Consider the following 23,306-nt stretch of genomic DNA (forward strand, 5'->3'; position numbering starts at 1 on the left):
TTAATTATTAATTTATTATTATATCTTGGATTTTATTGTTATGAATAAGCATCAAGTGAATCATAGCATGATCAACCTCAAACTATTGACAATAAGTACTTTGTGATTAAAAATGTTACATTTGTGGGGCACCTGGGTGGCTCAGTTGGTTGAGCATCCGACTTTGGCTCAGGTCATGATCTCAGGGTTCATGATTTCAAGTTCCATGTTGGGTTTTGTGCTGACCGCTCAGAGCCTGGAGCTTGCTTCAGATTCTGTGTCTGCCTCTCTGCCCTTCTGCCACTTGTGCTCTCTCTCTCTCTCTCTCTCTCAAATTAAAAAGATTTTTTAAAAAGTTACATTTTTTTCAAGCATAACTCCCTAGCCATGATTGCCCTGAACCCTAACTTTCATAAAAATTTTAAATATTATGAAGTTTGACATAATAACCGTAAATGTATTCAGTAGATTTGCCAAACTCTATATTGTACTCAACCAATAATTATGGCAGAAAAAAATGAATTATTTTTGCTCTTTTTTCTTTACTTTGGAGCAATTTTTTTTTTCTGGATTTGGAAGTATGTCGTATGTCAATCACTGTCAAAGTCCACTTATGGAAATAAGCAAATTGTATTGATATTCCTTTATGGTGCTGTGGGCTGGAAACTGATCATTAAGATGTTTATTTTATAGTTGGGTACCGAGAGACAAAAAGTGATACGTAGATGCCTGGTAAATTAATGTTTGTCCAACTTCCATTTGTACTGGCCACATTGCTAGGTGACTTTGAAATTTTTAATCTTCTTTTAATTTCTTACAACAACCCTGGAAATTACTTCCATCATTATGAAGATAAAGGTAATTGAGGCTCAGAAAACATGTGCCTCCTACCTAAAATGAGAAAATTAGTCACTGGTTGATTAGATATGTCATACTCTTTCTGAAGTATCAAATTTGGGGCAGTGCTGAAATATTCTAGCAAGGAGAAATAACAGATTAGATGCTTAAGAATATCAACTTTAAGTATAACATCTGGAGCTAATGGAAATTGCGTGTTATCTCTTTGGGGCAGTTTTTTTTGTTTTCTTTTCTTTTCTGTTTTATTCTGTTTTGTTTTGCTTTTCCGTAACCATTCACCACAGCAGTTGACAAAACAAGTGTGTAAAGATTCCATTTTTAACACTTGGCCTTAAGATCCAAGAAGTGTCAATAAATAGCCAGACACAAGAAGTTAATGTCTGAAAAAAAAATCTAAGAGAGTTAAGATATTAGGGGCACAAAAGTAGAAATTAGGTATCACTGAGGACATGAAGTGCTGAGAATAAATGTTAGAGCTTAAGGCAAGAAATGCATAGCTTACAGCTTCGAATGAGCAACTGAGACTCAGAGAAGACATTAAGGGCGATGGTGAGTGAACAATTTGAAAGAAAATATGAACACAGTTTAATTTTACTGGAGCCAAGTTTCCGCATCAAAGTATACTGCGTGATTGAAAAAAATATATATACATATGGGACAAACATACAAGATAGTTTATTACTCCCACTTGTAGTGTTAAGTAGGAAGAATATTTACAAGCAAGAAATAAGTACAATACATTCATTTCCTGCTCCCGATGGCATCGACTGCATTTTCTGACATAAGTTAGTCAATAGCATTTATTTAGTAACTGGTTCACTTTGGACTTTTTCCAAAGCATGTGTCAGCAAATCCAACTATTATTGCCTTTGACACAATGGAATTTAGTGGACCGTATAACTGAAGGGTTTTAGGGTTGACCTAGCCGCAGGCATAACCAGATCCAGGTCTTCTACAATGCCACGGACCTGGTCCAACTAATCTCCCTTCATGGTGGCAAGAGGGATGAGGGGCGTCTGAGCTTGCACACAGAGCCCAGGATTTCCTCTGGTTGGACCTACCTGAGGCATTTGTCAGTCCCTACAACAATCTTCATGGCCACAGGGATCTGGTGGTGGATTGGCTCAGTCTGAGTAAAGAGGACTGGTCCCCACCCAGGAATTTCCATCGTCAGGAGTAGGGAGAATGGTTCCCTGGAAAGCACAGATGACAAAACTCTACCAAGCTCCAGAACTAAGCCCTCGATCTGACTATCCTCACAGAGGACTTACTTCCTTGGTTCATTGTTCCTTCATAAAACACGCATTTGAGCACTTACGATGTGCTAGTGACTACAGCAAGGAGCAAGAAGACAGGATACCTGCCCTCACGAAGCTCAGGGTGAGTGAATGCGTACAGTCCCTTGTAGTCCTAAAGGCCCAAGGGGGTTGAGATGAGTTCCATCTGCCAAAAATGGAGGCAAATATAATTAATGATGCCTTTCAAAGTCTGACATTTGGTTGAGGCATATTACCTGTCAAAATAGAAAAAGGTGTAACACACTAACCTCTTGGTCTATTTTATGGCCAACTTTTCTTGCACATAGATTAGCTGGAAATGATACTCAGAAGAGGCCAATGTTGAAGGGGAAAAGGATCACGTTCTGAGGCAGGAGTCCCTTTGGTAGGGCGAGCAGCACAGGGTTATTGGCATTTAGCCTTGTGTATCTGAAGAGAAGGCAAAAGGGAAACGACATCAAATGCAAACTTTTAAAGTCGTAATATTAATGAATGAAGTCCAAATATTAATTTTCTTCTACAATGCCTGACATGAAGGATTTGAGTAATTAGCAGATGATGGCAGTCAACTTGCCCACTGGCAAATTTTATTATCTCCTTTGCAGCAGTGGCCTTCATTCTCCTTTCAGGTTTCCCCCCATTTCCTTCATGGCTGAATGTGCCCCTTTTCTGGTACCAGATAAATATATCTTGAAGAATCAACATAAAAAATTCCAGGTGGTTCAGAAGTTTGTGAAGGTAGAGAAATACCAGATGATGCATCCGTGTCAAAGATGAATTTTTGAGCTCAACTCCACAGAATGGTTCCAGGAAAAAAAAAATCCAAGCAACAAACTCTTGGGTGATCCTTCAGTTTGCTTGAAAGAGGACATAGACGGATGGATGGATGGAATGCGATACTGTTTTTCTCCATTGGTTCTCAAGGAAGGCTCTGCTATGAAATATTGGCATGTTGGCTTCAACATCACACAGAGAAGCAAATACCTCTGTCACTTTGAGAGCTGACATCTCACCTTGCTAGCTCACCCTTTTCTAGGGTTGTGTTTTCATCTCTGAAAGGTGACAGTTCTCAGAAGGAGACACAAAACATTAATGCTGATGGATTTTCAAGAAGACAGCAAGACAAGTAACAATCTCTGTTGAATAGCATTGTCAAAGCAGTTTTGAAGTTCTTGTTTTGTACCTTTGTTTGTCTGTCGCAACCAACAGGTGCTTTGAAAAACAGAAGCAACTATTGAAGGAAGTTAAGAGAACGTGAGGACTATATTTGTCTAGATTATCCTGATACCTTGAGTTGAATGCAAGATTTTGCTTTGACTTTGCGTGCAGTTTCTTGAAGCTACATGGTGCCTTATAGTATTCTTTAAAAACAGTCTTACCAGGTGCATGATGATTCTACAAACAAAATTCAGGAGGACAGGATTTAAAAGTAAGACTTCTAAAGCCAAAATAATTAAGTGCATATTTTAAGTCAGACTCTGGCCTAAGAGCTTCATGTACAGTATCTCAGGTAAACTTGGTAACGATCCGTGAGGACAGGATTATTATTTAACAGATAGGGAAACGGGGTTAGGGATCAATAGCTACTATTGTTTGGTTTGTAAATGATGGCACTGGGGAGGGAGCCCACAACTCAGTGACTCCAGAGCACACATGTCCAGGCCTATGCATTAGCCAATAACTTGGTTGGGGGAAAAGTTTGTAAATATTTTATCAATTACTTCCGGGAAAATGACCTCCCTTGATTCAAGCAATACTTTTGCTTCGCTTTGTTTTCTATTGGAAAAAAAGTAACCTACAACTAGATCTTGCAGCATTGTCTTCATTGTGTAAGAAAAAGCATACTTGTTTAAATTCAGGATTATGAAACTTATTTTTATTTTTGTAACATGAGATGTGTCAGGCTTCATCTATCTTGAGTGTTACAGTCTTATTGCAAGAAGACTCTGCTTTCTTTAGCTCACATTACTTTCACTTCCAGCCAAGTATTCCTACAGTGGAGATGGTCCTACCTCCCCAACCACCATTTAAATGAAGCAAGAGATTGCCCTATTTTCACAAGCATTTATTATTTCTGGGGTCTCACATTCATTTTTAGGCTTTCCCTTCCCTCTTCTCTGGTTTCTGAATTTCATTGGTTGCATGAGTATTCCCACATAAGTCAGTTAATGCCCTCTCCAAAGCAGGCACCAAGCTAGATGGGGCTAGAAGTGTGAGAGATGTATTGAGAAAGATGCCTGGGATGATGGGAAGGGAGCAGGAATAGGCAGGGCTGGCCTCTGGGTCACAATGCAGTATGACATCTGCTAAAGGAGGAGGAGTGGGAGGGGAAAAACCTCCCACCACAGTGTAGCTATGGGAAATTCTAGAGCCAGCCAATAGGGGAGCTCAGACCCCAAGACCACCCAGAGAGGACTCCCACATGGGGTAGAAACAGCCAGGCCCCAAATCACATCATGCTCAGCTCTTGGCCAGGAGCTTTCCAGGGACAGAGTGACCTTGACTGAAATACTGCCCCAGATTTGATGACCTTGTACAAAGCTGGTGGCCAACAGCTCCTGTCCTTGGAGAAGTTTCTCTAGAGGAAGATCTAAGCCACATTCACCCTTTGCCCTCAGCAAAAGTTCTCCTACAGGTTTGTAAAACAGCTGTTTCATGGCTTCCTTAGGACTTCTTAGGACTTCTTCCTTAGGACTCTTCCTTCTCCTGAGGGGAAACTTACAAAGGAACAGTTAGAGCAATAAACTATAGCCCTCTCCATTGCAGTTCATATGGGGGCTGCAAGTGATACTCATTTTCTGTTCCCTCCACCATTTATTCTGAATTCACCTCATTGTCACCCTCACCTAACACCTCTCCTGGGCTCAATGGCTTACTTGGTGAGCCTAGTCCATCCCATGAGACATCTGAACCCCTGGTAACCAAACCCTTCTTGGGCCAGGGTTGCTGCATGGGACTGCATTTCAAAATCATGACTGGGCAAGGGAATACCAAAAGGGGTTCCACACATTTTTTGTTCTGCCCCATAATGTGGCAGCAGACCTGCCACCTCCTGCCGATCCAGGTGTAAGACCTGTTCCACAATGGAGACGTGTCTTCTGGCCTACTGGCTACTACAAAGGGAGTTCAAATTACCCAGGAAGCAGTTATGGCTTGTTGCTCAATGGAACCCTTCCTGTGTCTTCCAGAAAGAGTGTGCCTCCTTTGGAGAACAGAATCTCTAACCCTGTAGAGCCCAGAATCACAGGAACAGAAAATACAAATTCCCCATAATAACCACTGGGCCATTGGTTGTTGGATGACTTCATTTCTCATGGCAAGTTCTCTCTTTAAGGGAGATCTCAGTGGCCTATACTACAGCTGCTGTACCAGTATTTGGTCTCCTACCTTCAGACGATTATGTATCCCCACATATTGTTATGTAACTTGCAGTGTTTTCCTATTGAAGGAGAATCTATCCCCACCCCTTTGACATCAAGCTTGGTCATGAGACTGGTTTTAGCCAATGGAATGTGAATGAAAAATTTGATGTCATGTCTGAGCAGAAGCTTTAAGAGACACCACGTGGTTCAGTGAGGCCTTTTCTCTCTGCCACAAGAACATATCCCAGTAGGGGCTAGATCTTAGAATGGAGAAGATCCATAGAGAAGAGTTCTACACAGCTCATACACAACCAACCCAATTAATGCATGCAAGAAACTAACCTTTTTTGTTGTAAACCACTAAGAATCAGAGGTTATTAGTTACTGCAGGATAACCTAACAAGATATGACTAATAAATTGTACATTTTTTTTTTATCTGTGATACTGTGCTGGTCTCTGGCAAGTTTCCTTTGTCCCACTTTCTGATTTTTGTGTCTCCCTGGCTGTTTCTAACTAACAGATGTCTACTCATTAACGCCTCTAACTGTTGTTCTTCATGTTTCTGAGAGGTCTGGATTGGCTACATCAGAAGCATCTGGATATAGTCTTTAAAAACACACAACACATTGGCTGCACGTACAGAGGTTGTGACTCAAAAGATGTGATTCAGTAGTTGTCTTTATTTAGTATGGGTTCTAGAATCTGCATATTTTTAAACGTCCGCATGTTTCAATAAATTCAGGAATTAGTTGTATGCTATGGTCCAAACTTTTCAATTTGCTGTAAGCTAATCATCTTTATTGGTCTCTTGAACTTAGATATACGATAACCTTTATTTCTTACCCTTAACCTTGCGGTGGACAATGGCCTTTGTATCCAGATTATTTTAGTGCCATTCCTTTATCCTTCATTCGCAACCTGGTCAAATTAAACCAGCAACTCAGACCTACTATTGTTTGAAGTATGCATTGAATTTCTCTTTGAAAGAAGTGTGTGTGTGTGTGTGTGTGTGTGTGTGTGTGTCCATACATGGACATAGATGAACAGAAGCATTCAGAGTTAAAGGAAATTGTTTTCTGCTGAAAAAAAATGTAATTTTGAAATGAAACAGTAGAGCTAATTATCTGTCTGGAAAAAGGCGCAGGCTCGATTTAGGTCAAAAGTAACAGAGAAATTGCTGATACAATTATTCCTAGTAACTCTCTCATAAATGCCTACTCGCATTAACACATGCATAAATCCCCTCACGTGACTATGTTACTTGGAATGAGATGACTGTCTAAATAAATCCTTAAAGCACTCTTTGTTCAGTGATATGACAACAGAAATAAGGAAAATGATTGAAGGCAAAGTTACATGAAATCAAACACCTGTGACAAAAATGAGGGCCACCGTCATCACAAATCAAAGATATACCTTCCTATTCCATCACACCCATCCCCCCACCTCCACCACTCTTAGTCTGTCTTAAATTCTTAATGATTTTTCATAAACCATGCCATTTGAGTAAGCTTCGTTTATTTATTTATTTATTTTTTGATTGATGTGCTTGAAGAAAGCACAGAAAGTAAAATGCTTAGAAACACTGCACAGGCTTAGGATGCTTACTACTGTGATGTGAAAAGCTCCACCCAGGCAAGCCTTTGCTTTCATTCATGTTTCTGGATATCTCTGCTCTGGTTAGTGCCCTGAGTTTCCAGGTATCTTTATTTTGTTTCGCAAAGATGGGATATGCAGTGTCTGAATGTCAACTCAAAATATTCAGAAAAAAAGTAATAAATGTAAAAAAATACTTTTGACTGAGGGACAAGTTGTCGATGGAATTAATGCCAGAATCAGAGTCTCATGTTCCTGTTGAATGCTTTCTGGCTCTATCCACTGTGGTCACCTAATTGTCCTAAGTCCTGAACTGAAGAGGGAAAGAAAAAAAAACTTTCCTTATCGTTCCTGCTGGAATGTCAAATTTGTGACAAACGTTATAATGCTATAAAAGATATGGCACAGAGAATTACGAAACCTTACCTTGAACTTCATTGTTATAAAGGCAAGCCAGCCAAAATTAAGATTAAAAAAAAGTTTAAATAAACATGTCTGGAAAGGTAGACTAAACAGTCTCCCAAAATTCATATAGTGAAAGATACATTTTTATCATTCATATCAAAGAAAACCAGTGGGATATTTCTAACAATGTTTCTTCTATTGATGAATGAACATAAATGGGGAAAACTCTAGAAAAATCTCTTTTAAAAATTTTCATTGACATGTCCTTTTTCTTCAGAAAAGAGTCACCATTAACAACATAGAAAAAGGCCCCAGAGTCATTTCCTATATGATCCATTGAGTTTCAAAACTGAGATTTCTTCTATTTTAAAACATCTGTTCAAACTTTCCTACATAAAACTTAAGAACCTTACATTTAAGAATTTTACATATTCTGGGGTGCCTGAGTGGCTCAGTTGGTTAAGCCTCTGCCTCTTGATTTCGGCTCAGGTCATGATTTCAGCTCAGGTCATGAACTCATGGTTCGTGACATCGAGCCCTGGACCAGGCTCGCTGACAGCAGGGAGTCTGCGTGGGATTCTCTCTCTCCCCTTCCTTCTGCCCCTCCCCTGCTCATGCTCTCTCTCTCAAAAATAAATAAATAAACATGGGGTGCCTGGGTGGCTCAGTCAGTGAAGCGTCCGACTTCGGCTGCAAGGTCATGATCTTGCAGTTCGTGGGTTTGAGCCCCGCATCGGGCTCTGTGCTGACAGCTCAGAGCCCGGAGCCTGCTTTGGATGCTGTGTCCCCCTCTTTCTCTGCCCCTCCCCCGCTCATGCTCTGTCTCTCTCTGTCTCTCAATAATAAATAAAGATTTAAAAAATTAACAAAAAATAAACATTTAAAAACTTTGTCTCTTAGTGAGGTATTTAGAAGTATCCCAATATCACATGATATTTTAACTGCATCTCTTTAATTATCATTACCCTATTTTATTCTGTGAGGCAAGCTTATCAGTAGAACTAAGTTTCTAGTACAACTGAAGGTTTCTGGAGAACGAACAGAGGTTGGCAATTCTTTTCTCCAACCCTGCCTCCCTCCCTCTTTTCCTTCCTTCCTTCCTTCACCTCCTGTTCCCTTCCCGTCTCCCTATCTCCTTCCTCTCTCTCTCTCTCTCTCTCTCCATCCCATATTTGGTAATGGTACCCCTTTTGTTGCTGTTTGCTTTGTTTTCCCCACGATGCCAATCAGGTCAAAGTAGAGATGATTTTGGTGAAGCAGAGATCTCGGGTGCTGTCCATCTGACCTCAGTCATGTGTCAAAAGACGGTCTGTGAGTCACTGTCAGGGACTTGTTGTTGGCTTTTTCATCCACCACCAAGATTTCCTTCAAGAAAAACAATTGCCCCTTAAATGTACTATGCGGCATTTTCTTTTCCTCTAGAATACTATTTTGAGAACATCAGGAGGCCGGGGTGCTAGGATGGCTCGCAATAAGTGTCAGGGTTTCTGGTTATAAACACGTTATACCTGCTTTCCCGTCACACTTCAGGCCAGAGTGTGACGTTTGTAACAATGGACACGTGTCTTCCGCAGTCTAGCGTTTCAATGTGCTCTCGGCCGCTCGATAGACGCGCGCGCGTCCGTGACCTTGCCCTCCCGGCTCCCTTCACCTTCACGGATTTGGCTCTGCTTTCTTTTACAGCATAGGTGGCGAAGTGGGGCGGGGCCACGAAGGCACTTACGCGGGCAAACATTTCCGCATGGGATTCATGACGATGCCCGCTCCTCAGGACAGACTTCCCCATCCCTGCTCCAGCGGCTTTTCCGTGAGGTCCCAGTCCCTGCACTCGGTCGGGGGCACCGAGGACGACAGCAGCTGTGGCTCCCGCAGGCAGCCGCCCCCCAAGCCCAAGCGGGACCCCAGCACCAAGCTGAGCACGTCGTCCGAGACGGTCAACAGCACGGCGCCCGGCAAGAGCGGCAAGGCCGCCGAGCGGCCCGAAGGTAACACCTGGGCCCACTCCCCTGGGGACAGGCCAGGACGCGTCCGGGCAGCATGCAGACGAGCATGTGCCTGCCCATTCCCCCCCCATCCCCCCCACCCCAGGTCTCCCAGTCCTGCTCCCGTGTCCCTGAAGTCCCAGAAAGGAGGCATGGAGACCAGGAGGCCACTTAGTAAGGTGTTGACAAGTGACACCCGGCAAGATGTATTTATGTTATCCGAAAGGGAAGGCGATGTGTGTGTGTGTTTTGTCGTCCCCTAAAGCCTCACATCATTAGGAACTTGTTTTGCCTGGAAGATACCTAAAGTTTGTATGTTCTTGCTTTGATTAGTATTCCTCGTATAATTACAGAAGTATGATGTGATTATTAGGGGAACAATGTAAGGCAGAAAAATACACAGAGGGCAAATTGTTCCCCTTCTTAGAAATAATGATTTTGGAGGCGCTGGGGTGGCTCAGTCTGTTGAGCTCCTGCCTCTTGATTTTGGCTCAGGTCCCCATCCCAGGACGCAGCCCGCATGGGGCCTGCTCAAGAGTCTCTCTTTTCCTCTGCTTCCCTTCCCCGCTTGAGCGCCCTCTCTCTCGCGCTCAAATAACTTAAGACAAAGAAGAAGAAGAAATAATGATTTTGTACATTTTGACGTACTGCCTTCCAGTGAATATGAATTTATGCGCGACATGTGTTTGTAGGAAACACACACGCACACATGCTGTGTATATATTTCAGTGTCTGCTTCGATCTTTACCTCTAAAGTCTACCTGAGCCTCTGTTTTTCCTCGGCTGTGAAATGCACAAATCTCCCTCCGCCTCCTTGCTGGTCTGTGAGTGTGAATTAGGTCATGTTAACCGTAGATCTCACCAGATCTTTAGTAAGTTTCCGCCTTCCTGAGTTTTTCCTGACAGTCGGCTGAAGGCACAGCAGTCTCCAGTGCGCGTGGATACAAGCCCATCCAGAGTGTTGTGCGTAGCTGTGGAAAAGGCTTCCCAGGGCCACCCATGACCAGCTTGAGAGCATGGCTCTGCCGGGGCCCTTAGTGTTTCTCTCACCTGGTTTGTCCTTGACATTCTCCACAGCAGGCTTCCCCGGCCCCCAGGGTACCAAGTTCTGCAGTGGTTTGCAGCTGCCGGTGGAAGCCGGGTGGCCCTCTCCTCAACTGGGAAGGTATCTTTTGTCACATGGGCTCCCCAGTCCTTCACGAACGTTCCCTCACCTTCTGGTCTACCTCCTTCCACAGACGCTCAAGTTTAGCCCACGAGATGGGGCGTCCGTGAGGCATGTCACACCCCCGCCGTCCCCCTCTTTTCCTTTCCCTCCCATTGGTGTCCAAGTGCCGATTTGGCCAAAAACAAAACCTTCAGTGCATACTGAAGAGTGCAAATCAATGCCCAGAGGTGGAGCTCATCCACGCACTCTACAAGGAAAATCCGCCTTTGGGCTCGGTGTTTCCTACTACACGTATGTGCAAAAGCACGACTATGTGCATGTGTTTGAAAGAACCTGGGTGAATGACATGTACATGAATGCAGATTTACGAAGTTGAAATCATGATGCGTACGGTTTTGTGCTTGATTGTTCGCTTATTCTCCTGTGACTATTTTCCATGGCGTTCAGTTTAAGAAACACCATTTCGAAGAAGAGAGGTGTACATCACGGTACTTTATTTAATCATTCCCCTTGAGAAATGCTTAGGCCGGTCCAGCTTGTTTTGCTGTAATGAATGCCACTGACATGTGACTGCACTCGCTGGTGTGGGTCTGTTCGTGCAACTCTCCTCCTTGTTCCTCTGCTGCCTTAAGAGGAGATTAGAAAGCAGACCCCTTTTTCTCCTGATCCAAGGGCATTGGTATGTCCTTCAGCTTGTAACACACTGATGCTTATAGAAACTAGTCAGGTGTTTCATTTACTTGTTAATTAACACGCTGAAGGGCCCTGGAGATCTGCTTTGGTAAGTTTTAAATCTTGTGCTTAGGTTTTCTCCGGTGTTGATACGCAGTGTCTTTCATTTCTCTTTATTTTCCGTGATCTTATTTCCATAACTCACCCGTCTCCCACCTCTCATGCCAAAACGCTACGTAGTCAACGATGCTAGATTGTTTATAAAAGTAGTTTACTGATTTAGAGCGGCGATATCTGAGTGTTGAGGCTCATCTAGAAATATTGAGGAATCAAAGGGAATAGAAAAAGAACCCCCTGAAGGGGAGGGGAAAGATGAAACAGAGGAAGAAAGTAGTCAGTCAGGAGGGCGTGATCAAGCTGTGAAATGTTGCTGGTAACATCCCTGGAAGCGGTGTGAAATGCATGCCTCAGCATAGCCACCCCCACCCCCCCCCCAGCTCAGGAGAGGGTGACCTTGGGTCTTGAGAGCGAACGCATGTAGAAATACATGATGGTTGTCCCACAGAAGAAACATTTGAGTGGTGGTGATTCAGTTGTCTTAAAAGTACAACCGATTGCCAGTCCTTTAAGATGCTTTAGGTACCTAATTCCTGAGGTAGAGCCGCTCTTAACTCTTTCAGATCCCCTCACCATCTAAAGATCTAGGGTTTCAAATAGCTACGTATCAAACAGAAGAGAGTTGCTGTATTATGTGTTTTTCTGAGGGTAGAAGAGGAGAGAGTAGCTAAGTTACAGCAGCACGAAGATTTAAGTTAGATGTGGAAAACTACATCTAGCATGAGACTTGATCGGCATCGAGACTTGATGAGCATTGATCGGCATGAGCTTCTTAAACTGGAGGTCCAAGTTCCACACCTCTCCTCAAAAGGAGTAATAAGGGCGGATTGAGGAATCTTCAGCTGTAGCACTTCTTTGTGGAGGCTCAGTGGACCAGATGGGTTACTCGGATCCAGCGCAGGAAAGGTCAGCTTCTCCAGAAGAGTGATTCTCAATGCCAATTTCACCTCTTCAGAACACTTCATAAAAGGCAATCGCAAAACTGGATGCATTCGAATCTCCCCTCGCAAGTTTGACTTCATTAACAAGAGAGAATCAGGGCTCGGTTCAGAGATGGGGAAAAAAAAAATCTCGGGTCCGAAAGCACGCATGAGTATGTGTACACACAAAGCCAAAATCATATAAATATGTAGATTGTTCTTTTATGAATTCGCAGTTCTTTATAACCGGGAGTTAACTGGAGCTCATTACAGAGCATATGTTTTCTTTACAAATTTTCCTAGCTATCACAATTACAACGAAGATGAAAAGTGACTTCTGTGAATCTTCGTCTGTCTTTTCTTTTTACATTAAATGTCAGCAAAATCAAAATATTGATTCAGTGGCATTAGAATGATTTCCATGGTAACCGGCTTCTATTTAAGTAGGGGATTATGACTTCCCTGTGGATAAACGTAAAAAAGAAGTGGACTTTGTGGCGAAACAGCTTTTCAGAGTGGGAAAAAATAGCTTAACGATGAGCACACACAAAAATTACGTACCGAGAAAGTACAATTTAATTTTTTTAAACTTGTAATTCTATCACGCTGAGAATAAATATTGGTGACTGTATGTTAGGGTCTTCTACGATAGTAACACCTTTAAAAAGATACACAGTGGAGAAGAAATACTGGCCACAAGTATGCGATAAATATTTTAATTGCTTTTTTTTTTATTGCTTTGGTGCAGTATCTACTTGGTTTTAGGGATAGATTAGATTACATTAAGGGAGTTAATTGGAAAGGAGGAGAGGCCCTACCAGCTGTGTCTCATGTATGATCCAGAAAAAGCATGTATAAGCTCACATTCTTTGCCCCCTGCTGCTCAGGTACACATTCGTCCAGTTCCTCCATAGCGTCATAATTTGAGACACTACGTGGGGCAGGCAGAGACTATACCTAGGACCAACAGGCAAACATTGACTTTGGGCAAGTGATCCAATGAACCTGTTTCGTTACCTTTAAAATGAGTATAAAGAACTGAACATTGGGGCACCTGGGTGGCTCAGTCGGTTAGGCATCCGACTTCGGCTCAGGTCATGATCTCACGGTCTGTGAGTTCGAGCCCCGCGTCGGGCTCTGTGCTGACAGCTCAGAGCCTGGAGCCTGTTTCAGATTCTGTGTCTCCCTCTCTCTGACCCTCCCCCGTTCATGCTGTCTCTCCCTGTCTCAAAAATAAATAAACATTAAAAAAAATTAAAAAAAAAAAGAGCTGAACATTGATGGTGACTGTCTCCCTCCCAGCCTTATGACAACCCACTGGGCTAATGCCCATGATGGTGCATCGTAGGAAGAAATTGCTACACAGCTAGAAGTTAATACTGTTTTAAGACATACTTACTGACTATCAATAGGCCTGAATAACGTAAAATTTGAGTTTGGTTCAACACCTGTATTAAAGACAAATAGGAGAGGAAAAGGAAGCCCCCTCCCTGCCCCCACTCTACACGTTGGGCTGAACATTTTGTATACAACAGCCCAAATAACAGGGGAGTAGCGCCTGGGTGGCGCAGTCGGTTAAGCGTCCGACTTCAGCCAGGTCACGATCTCGCGGTCCGTGAGTTCGAGCCCCGCGTCAGGCTCTGGGCTGATGGCTCAGAGCCTGGAGCCTGTTTCCGATTCTGTGTCTCCCTCTCTCTCTGCCCCTCCCCCATTCATGCTCTGTCTCTCTCTGTCCCAAAAATAAATAAACGTTGAAAAAAAAAATTAAAAAAAAAAAAAGACTTAGAGCCCAAATAACAGGGGAGTAGTATCCAGGTGTAATCATCTTTTCATGGTATCATGACATTAGTATAATATTTAGTATAATGGGGGAAACGTTTCTTTAAACTTGAAATACTTCTGCATGTTGGAGTCCTTTAAAAAAACAAAGAATGCTTTTTTTTTTTTAATTGAGGGATAATTGACATGTAACATAGCAGTTTCAGGTGTATAACACGACGATTCAATATTTGTGTATATTGCAAAATGACCCACGCAATAAGTCTAGTTAACATCACAAAGAGTTATGGTTTTTTCTCTTATGTTGAGAACGGTAAAAAAAAAAAAAAAACATTTTGTGAAATGTTTATTTATTTTTTGAGAGAGAGAGAAAGAGAGAGAGAGGGAGACACAGGGTCTGAGCAGGGGAGGCGCAGAGAGAGAGAGAGAGAGGGAGACACAGCATCCGAAGCAGGCTCCGGGCTCTGAGCGGTTAGCACAGAGCCCGCAGGGCTCACACTCAGACCCAGAGATCGTGACCTGAGCCAAAGTCAGACACTCAACCGGCTGAGCCACCCAGGCACCCTTCAGGTTATTGGGTTATTTTTCATTCTTAATTTATAATACTCGTTTGTGATTGTCCCTTTACAAAACAATGAGAAGATATTTTTTTGGAATTGGGGTCGTTTTCCTGGCTTCTGATTTTACCTCTTATAGAGATGTTTAGTGGAGTCATATCTGTGAGTCAAAAATTAGAGTATCTGCAGAGATACTTGAATCATGACTGTCCTTAAAAACTTGAAATGTGGGAGTGCCTGGGTGGCTCAGTCGGTTAAGCACCTGACTTCATTCAGCTCAGGTCAGGATCTCCCGGTTAGCGAGTTGGAGCCCTGCATGGGCCCTGTGCTGACAGCTCAGAGTCTGACCTGCTTCAGATTCTGTGTCTCCCTCTCTCTCTGCTCCTCCCCTGCTCATTCTCTCTCTCTCTCTCTCTGTGTGTGTCTCTCTCTCAAATAAATTTAAAAAAAAGAAAACTTAAAAAAACAAAAACAAAAACAAAAAACTCGACATGTGTAGTCAAGCCAGCACCAAAGGCTAAATTCACTGTAAAGTCACTGCCTTAAAAACAAAACAAACAAACCGAATTCCTTTTTCAAGTTACCAAATGAAGAAAGTTACATTTCACGATGCTGGTTTTCGTGCTTCCATTTATTCAGCCAGTACTGCGAGCACCTCCCTGTTGGGGTGGGGATCCAGAGGCGAATGGAACAAGTGGTCTGTTCCCTCATGTCCCCTTGTAACCAATTTTGTTCCCAGCTTGGCAACTCAGCCTTCCGCTGTCACATCACAGAGCAAGCACTGACTTAAACTCCTTTCTAGAAACCAGAAAATCCAGCATGAGGGCCATGGGGGCTTCCTCTATGTAATTAGTTGTTTAGCTCCGAAAGGAGCAGTTTAACACATTTTAATAAAGTGCTTGTTCCTACAAAGAATATTTGCTGTTCTTTCCTTGTTCAAGGCTGACAATGGAAAGGTGCCCAAATCTGATTTTCCACCGAGAAAGCTTCAAAAGCGACCCGAGGGCATTTAAGGAGAGAGGAGGAGAAGGTTGAGTGCTTATTATCTTGGGAGAACTTTCGGGTTTCAGAATTCTGGTTTAGGGACATAAATCAGCACCACTCAGGGCCAGCCATACACTTGTTTTTGCTCAGTTATAGACCTCAGACGTTTATAAGGTACTCTGACAAAAATCTGAAGACTATTCCTTTTACAACTCAGCCTGACATGTTAAAGAAATAGGGTCTTTGAAGGCAAACAGGCATTGGTTTCACATCAGTGCTGGCAGCATTTAACCCTCTCTCTCAGCCTTGGTTTTCTCACCTGTAAAATGGGAATAACAATAGTGATTTGGGGGGTAGGCAGAATGGTATCCAAGAGAGTGTCCAAGGGTCCACACTCCCCGGCATACTCACCCTGTGTATTCCCTGGAACTAACATACCATTGGTGGCTTGAAGATAGACGAGGTCATGTGGCAAGGAATATCAGTGGCTTCTAAGAATTGAAGGTAGTCTCCAGCTAAAAGCCAGCAAGGAATCAAGGACCTTGGTTCTGTCACTGCAAGGGACTGAATTCTGCCAACACCAAAAGTGATCTTGGAAGTGGATTTGTCCCCGGCGTCCCCAGACAAGGATACAGTTGGGCTTCTATGTTGATTTCAGCCTGTGGGACCCTGAGGAGGGAGCCCAGCCTCCCGGGTTCTGGCTGTGCCCAGACTTCTGAGCTAAGGAACTGTGTGAGCTAGGATGAGGCTACTGATTCTTAAGCTACTGTGTTTGTGATCACTTGTTGTCACAGTGGTAAGTAATCCATCTTACCGAGTTGCTAGGCAGAAAACCTAGCAAAATGGAGGATGTGGCCCTTCCTCTCAGCACTGGGCTATTTTCTCAGGGAGTGAAGGGTGGCTCAGACAGTGCCAGTGGCTTTCCAGACTTCCCAGGCCAGACCTTGAAAGTAAACGAGATGACAGAACCTCAGGAAACACTGACATACCAGGTAGGGCTCTTGAGTATCTGCTCAGCTTTTTCTGAATTTGCTTGGATCTTTTTCCTGAGAGGGTCCTTCCTTTCTCACCCACAGGTTTTGTTCTTTCAAAGGGCTCAGCAGTGGCTTTTTGGGTGGCTTCTTTGAACCACTCATTTTGATGGCTGCAGCTCGCCCGCTTAGGGCCTTTTCCACATGACAAGTGGCACTTGTGCTTCACAGTGTGTGCCTAACGAGCGCTCAAGACCCCATGTAGCCCGGCACTAATAAAACACAATGAAAGGGGGAAAGCGAGCTCTCAAAATCTTCATAGTTCCGGCACTGGCGAGTGTTCTGGTGTGAATTCTTGTTTGTTTTATGGGATGCGATGTGGGAGATTGTCATCAGAGTCCCACATTCCTGGATTCCTCTTTCCAGGTTGACGGAATCAGAAGCTGCTAGGTTTCCTAGTGTTAAAGCCATCTGTCGAACCAGGCGCTGCTCAGATGGAGACAGGGTTGTACATCCACGGCGTGTGTGATCTTTCTCCAAACGTGCCCCGAGGCCCATGAATGAAGCAGTTTGCAAATCAATCATCACGTAACGCATCTCTCTCTCTCTCAGTCTTTGCCAGGTTTGTTGACTTTGCTCCAAAGAGCTACCTCGCCTCCAGTGGTCTCACCCAACATCCTTCTATTAAGAATCTGGATTTGGCCTCAATTACCTCAGTGTCTCAGATTCATAAGAGGATTTTTGTCCATGTTGTCGACACAGATGGATTTTTCCCTGAGAGACCAATAAGCTCAAAGTTCCTGAGTGTGGTGATCAGGACATTCATTTTGAGGGTGTTCACTTGCAACAAATTGACACAAACTTACTGACTTAAAACAACATACCTTTATTCTCTTACAGTTTGTATGAGTCAGGAGTCTCCTCAGCGTCTCCCAAGTCTGCAATCCAGGTGCCAGCTGGGGAGCTGGGGTCTCATCTGTGGCTCAGAGTCCTTTCCATGGTCACGTAGTTGTTGGCAGAATTGATTTTCTTCAGGTTGAAGGACACACAATCGCTTACTTCTTCTAGGATGGGAGTGGGGTGGGGGGGGAAGAGAGGGAGGAAGAGGGAGACTCTCTCACTTTTATTCTTACCCTTCAGGGAAGGCCTAGATCTTCTTTTGAATAGCTCATCTAGGATAATCTCCCTTTTGATGAATGGCATCCACTGATTAGGAACCTTAATTACAATGGAAAATCCCTTCACCTTTTCCCATATACTGTTAACTTAATCAATGGAGTTAAGAAACAAAAGAAAAGAAAACAAAAGAAAACAAAAAAAAACATTGTATTCACACTCCCGCTTGCACTCAAGGAGAGAGAATTATGTAGGATATAAGTCACAGAGGGAAGGGGTCTTTGGAACAGCCTAGAATTCTGGTTGCCTACTCAGAAAGATACAAAAGAGAATATGTACACATAGCCTTGTTAGAAACCATCCAGCCATCTGGTTGAATACTTCAGAAGTCAGTGTGTGGAAAATTAATTAGCAATGCGAGCAGTAAACAATAATTCACCAGAATAGTACAAATATCATAACATAATCTAAATAATTGGTAAATAAATAAGACATAACTCCCCTCTTCATTTCTCTCTTTGTCTTTCCTTTATCCCATATCAGGGAAGCCACTCCTGCTGCAAAATGCCTGGGTTGTTTTGCTGAGTTGAAAGTGGAAAAATATCATTTCTTTTGGCTTCAGTCTTCCTTGAAAGGCATGATAAAATACACTCCTCAGTCCCATAGTCTCCATGCTAAAGGACTTCTAGCACATAATGATCCAAGTAAAATAATGACACCAAAATGGTGCAAATATTTAAAATTGTGGTGTGTATAAATGTCAGTCTATTTGATCTTTGCTGCTGATTTTCCTCGTTGGCGAACTCTCTTGTTGACCCACTGGGCTAGTTTCACCCAGCGTGAGTCACTGTCTCGCGAGTCACTGTCTCGTGAGTCACTGTCCCCTAAAACACCATATGGAGGTAGGCCAGGTAATACACAGTATCCTTGATATGCCAGTGGTGCTCTCCAACATTTTCGACTGTAGTTTTCCCTAGAACCTCAGGACTGTAGGGATTAGTGGTGTTAATTTAAGCTATTTACCTTCTTGTCTTCTGCCTACCTGTTGAATAGCATTTTGATGACAAATAAAGATGAGACTGCGTGTTCCCAAGTTATGCAACTTCTGAATTAAACCAGTTTCATCAATTTCCATTTATGGGTACATGGACATACAAAATCATGCATCCACCAAGGAAGTAGAGAGCACTAGACATAACCCACATTGCAACTTGCCCCATGGTCTCTGTTTTTGTCTAGTCTTGAGCTTGGGTAGGTATTTGTCTCTTCTTTGCAATTATACGAAAGCATTAAGGAGGAATGTAGTCAGTTATTAAATTACTAATTACTAAGATTTTGTCAGACAAATGGAAGAAAGGGGTTTATACATTGCTTTCCTTAAATAACATCTGCCTCTTTTATTTCCTCCCTGCTCTGCAATGTTCTCACTTCTGTATTTCTTTAGACTTCAGCCTGGCCCCTAAGGCCTGAGAGTACCATCACTTCAGAGTCTCCTTGCACTTATGTAAGCATATTCCCTGGACATTAACCCAGCTCGTTACCCCAGTCAGTGTCTTTTGGAGAGTGTTTCCGATAGAAACATTTCCTTCCATTTGATTACATACAGCATTTGATATTTTACCAAACAGCTATTATATATGTAACTAAATTTAAAGTTTAATATTAAATTTAATATTAAAATAATTATAAATTTATAGTAATTGTGTACATATGTATATGTATAGACAGATATATATGTATATATATCTATATCTATACATATCTATGTATATGTATAGATATATATATATAATTTTAGGAAAATGGTGTGTTATTTATCTCAACATTCTCCATCTCATGGATAAAACAAAAATGGGAAGGGATCTTTAGTCCAGTAGTGGGTGGGCTTCCTCCAAAGCATGGTGGAAATGGGATTAGCTCATTTCAGACTAATCTAACCTTGACTACTAATCTAACCCACTTCCAACCTTGACCCTATGACCTCTTCAAGCCACCATCTCGTATGTCTCCTTGTTCAGTTGGTTTCTCAAAGGCCTTCTGCAAGTGCCTGCTCCACTGAGCCAACTCTTATTTGTTCCAGATGCATAACTCATTAACCGTCTCTACCTTCACCATGCCACTGAATCCAGTCTTGGTTCCCATCTCAATGGCTTCCTTTTGTGCCTATCCTTTGTTATTTCTCTTCAGCATTTTAGACATTGGTAACTCCCAAGTTGGTAACCCTGCTGCTCCATTGTTCATGCACCACCCTCTACTGGTTTTCTTCCTGACTTCTCTCTGAATCTCCTTTGATGGTGTCTCTTGTTCTGCCTGATTCTTAAATGATGATGTCTCCAGATTTTGCCCTTGGCGCTTATCTTCTACCATGATAGATAGTTGTTGAATCAATAAGTGATGAATCCACATACTCTCCAAATGTCTGACTGAATCCCTGGACCCACTTCTATCTATAGACATCACAGATTCTTTAAACTCATCATGCCCACAACGAACCAGCCAATTCCTCCATGTTTCCTCTCTCGATGTCGAGGTCAGAATGTAAGAGCCTTATCAGGTTTCTTTCCTTACCTTACCCTGAACATCTAACCCATTATCAAGTGTGGCCAGGTTCTGTCCCTCAGATGTCCCACGTCTGGCTCTCTCCATCATTTATGCTTTTACTCTCCCATCTCAGACCATCGTCATTTCTCACCTGGACAGCTGCCTGGCCTGCAGTTTCTTCTTCTCAAACCTACCCTCTTTACTACTGCCAGAGAGGACTTTTCTCATTTGCATATCCAGTCATATCATTATCCAGCTCCTGACTTCTCTGGGTCATTTGTTACCTACTTCCTCATTTACCCGATGAAAGCACAAAATGTGAGTATGGTCTTCATCATCTTACTCCTGCCCGCCTCCAGAGCCACATCTCCTACCATGTATGCCCCTCGTAGAGGTTCCAAACTACATGATTTTCTCTGAACAAGCCAAACTTGTTCCTGATCCCGGGCCCTTCTGTGCATGTGAAATTTCTTCTGTCTGGAATGCCTTTTCCAAGTTAGTCTCCATAGCAAGTTTCCATTCATCCAAGACCCCAGAGCAACTGCTACCCACACTGTCCACCCATCACTCAATCCCAGCTTGGTTTACAATAGAGTCACCGTTCTGAATGCAATACAATGCAATACAATGAGGTTTCATTAGGTTTGTGAGGCCTTATATTTTCTCCGCTGTTTTACATTTCTAAATCTTGGTAGGCACAGAAATTAATTATGGATAGTGTCAAAGAATACTGTTTACAGGCTGTAATGTGTTATTGGCACTGTAGACCTTTTAAGTTTATCCTCACTTTATAAGTCAAAGAAGGTTCAACCTGTGCCATTCAGATAAGGTATAAAAAACAAGTTTCTCAGTTGAGATGCTCTAAATAGAGACATGAGATTTCTTCCTCTTCAGTGACTTTGGAAGTCAGTTTTAGTCTTCCCTATTCTCATATATTTTGGGGTTTCCCCTCACCATTTCTGTTGTAGTCTTAAAGACCAGGGTTATCTTACAAATTATTTCTGTTTTTCCATTATAAAGGCATTCAGCTTCCGAGTGGTTCCTCACTCTACCTTCAAGAAGAGTGTGTAAAGCCATTTTTTAAGGCAGAGTGACTTCAAGTGTGCATAAATCTTGCCTTTAATTGACCTCGGTGAAACATCCACTTATTGAAGAAAGAGTGCTTTGGTTTTATGGCTGTGTGTCTGTACTGAGAGTTTCTATATTATGTATTGCTTTCTGTGATTTTTCTTGATAAGTGGGAGGGCAGTGATTTAAGACAAGCTTTTCAAATTTCTTTTTTGCTACAATATGTATTAAATTAAGTTGATTATATGGAGCAGAACATGGGAACACATCACCCTTTGGAACCCTCAGCTTTCTGACAACTTCATCGAACGAGAACAGCTAAAAACTAAGAAGAATTAAAAGAGAGGGAGCTTACTGGAGCTAAACTCCTTCTAGCACTGAGGCTTGTGAATTGTACAGAATGGCAGTTGCACATTTATTTGTTTGTTTTTAACTTAGTATACATTTGTTTGTAGGTCTTGTTTTCACACCCCCATAGCATGTTAGAGACAATGAATAATCAGGGGGAAAAGAACAACAAGGATCGTTTTACCTAATACTAAGAGGAGAGAAACAAAATTCAAAGACTTTGTAGAGTTTATGTCAAGTCCGAGAGCATCACCTGCTCAAAATGCCTTGACTACTCTCCCCCTGTATTACTTTCAGTGTTAGTAGTGATGCCCCTGAGGTTGTCATCAGTCAACAAATTTTTTAAATTTTTTTAACGTTTATTCATTTTTTGATAGAGAGAGACAGAGCGTGAGGGGGGAGAGGCAGAAAGAGAGGGAGACACAGAATCCAAAGCAAGCTCCAGGCTCTGACCTGACAGCACAGAGCCTGACACGGGGCTCGAACTCACGGACCGTGAGATCGTGACCTGAGCCGAAGTCGGACGCTTAACTGACTGAGCCACCCAAGCATCCCAGTCAACAAATATTTATTAAGTATCTGCTATGTGCTTGGCACATATGAAATGTCCCCTAAAGGACATTACAACCCAGGGAGGGCCACTGACATTTAAACAGGTAGTCATAATGCAATGGGATCAGTGTTCTGGTCGGTGAAGTATGGGATCTGTTGTGAGCATAGATCAAGGGCACCCACTTCAAACTAGAAGAGGTAGACACGGCTTTTCAGAGAAAGTATCTTCAACTGCTGAAAATAAAGATGCAGTATATTTTAATTTAATTTAATTTAATTTTTAAGTAAACACTGCATCCAATGTGGGGCTTGAACTCATGACCCAGAGATCAAGAGTCACATATTCTATCAACCGAGCCAGCCAGGTGCCTGGAGATGCAATGCATTTTAGAAATATTCCATGTAGAAATGCTTAAAGTGAAAAAGTGTACTGCTTCTGAGTGAGAATGCTCTTATATCTCTGGAAAATGTGGCTAACCAAGCTGATTTATATTCCTGTAGTTCCAAATAACCAAAGTTCTTCTCTCCACGTATAATCTTTATTTGAGGAGTTTAGATGTGTATTGTATCTCATAGAGCCTTTCATCTTTATGAGATACAAAGGACTGGGTTATCTTTCAAAGAAAGCTAAGAGTACACAGAGATGAACTTCACAGAGATGAACTGGGGATACTCACTTCCATAGAGGAAATCAACCTTGTATCCATATGTTAAACAGCAATGAGAAATTAAAATTAGATGTTGCCTGTTGTTACCTATTTCAATTGTATTTTTTCCCCTAACTATGTCTGGGTATATTGGCCATGATTATTTACTGGATATATAAACTTTGGAAAAGAAAAGGATATATATATATATCTATATACCTATATAGATATATATATATATATACATACTATTTCTATCTATGTGTGATTAACTCAAGGCTATATAGATCTATTCTTCAGATGCTTTGCTCTCTCTTATATCCTTAATCAGAAGTCAGGTGTCAGTGACAGTGAATATCTTTGTTTTAACAACATGTGCACACAGCTTGACAGTGAACACAAGCAA

General features: G+C 42.3%; 1 protein-coding gene across 1 annotated transcript in view; it reads left to right on the plus strand.

The window, feature by feature from the left end:
• NYAP2 (neuronal tyrosine-phosphorylated phosphoinositide-3-kinase adaptor 2) overlaps positions 1–23,306 on the plus strand; it is a 262,096-nt gene that overhangs the window by 100,209 nt on the left and 138,581 nt on the right. The window contains exon 3 of the mRNA XM_030327346.1: positions 9,162–9,463. Within this exon, the coding sequence (XP_030183206.1) occupies positions 9,162–9,463 (302 nt within the window). The remainder of the gene's footprint in view (positions 1–9,161; positions 9,464–23,306) is intronic.

The sequence above is a fragment of the Lynx canadensis genome, chromosome C1 (assembly GCF_007474595.2).
Source record: "Lynx canadensis isolate LIC74 chromosome C1, mLynCan4.pri.v2, whole genome shotgun sequence".
NCBI lineage: Eukaryota > Metazoa > Chordata > Mammalia > Carnivora > Felidae > Lynx > Lynx canadensis.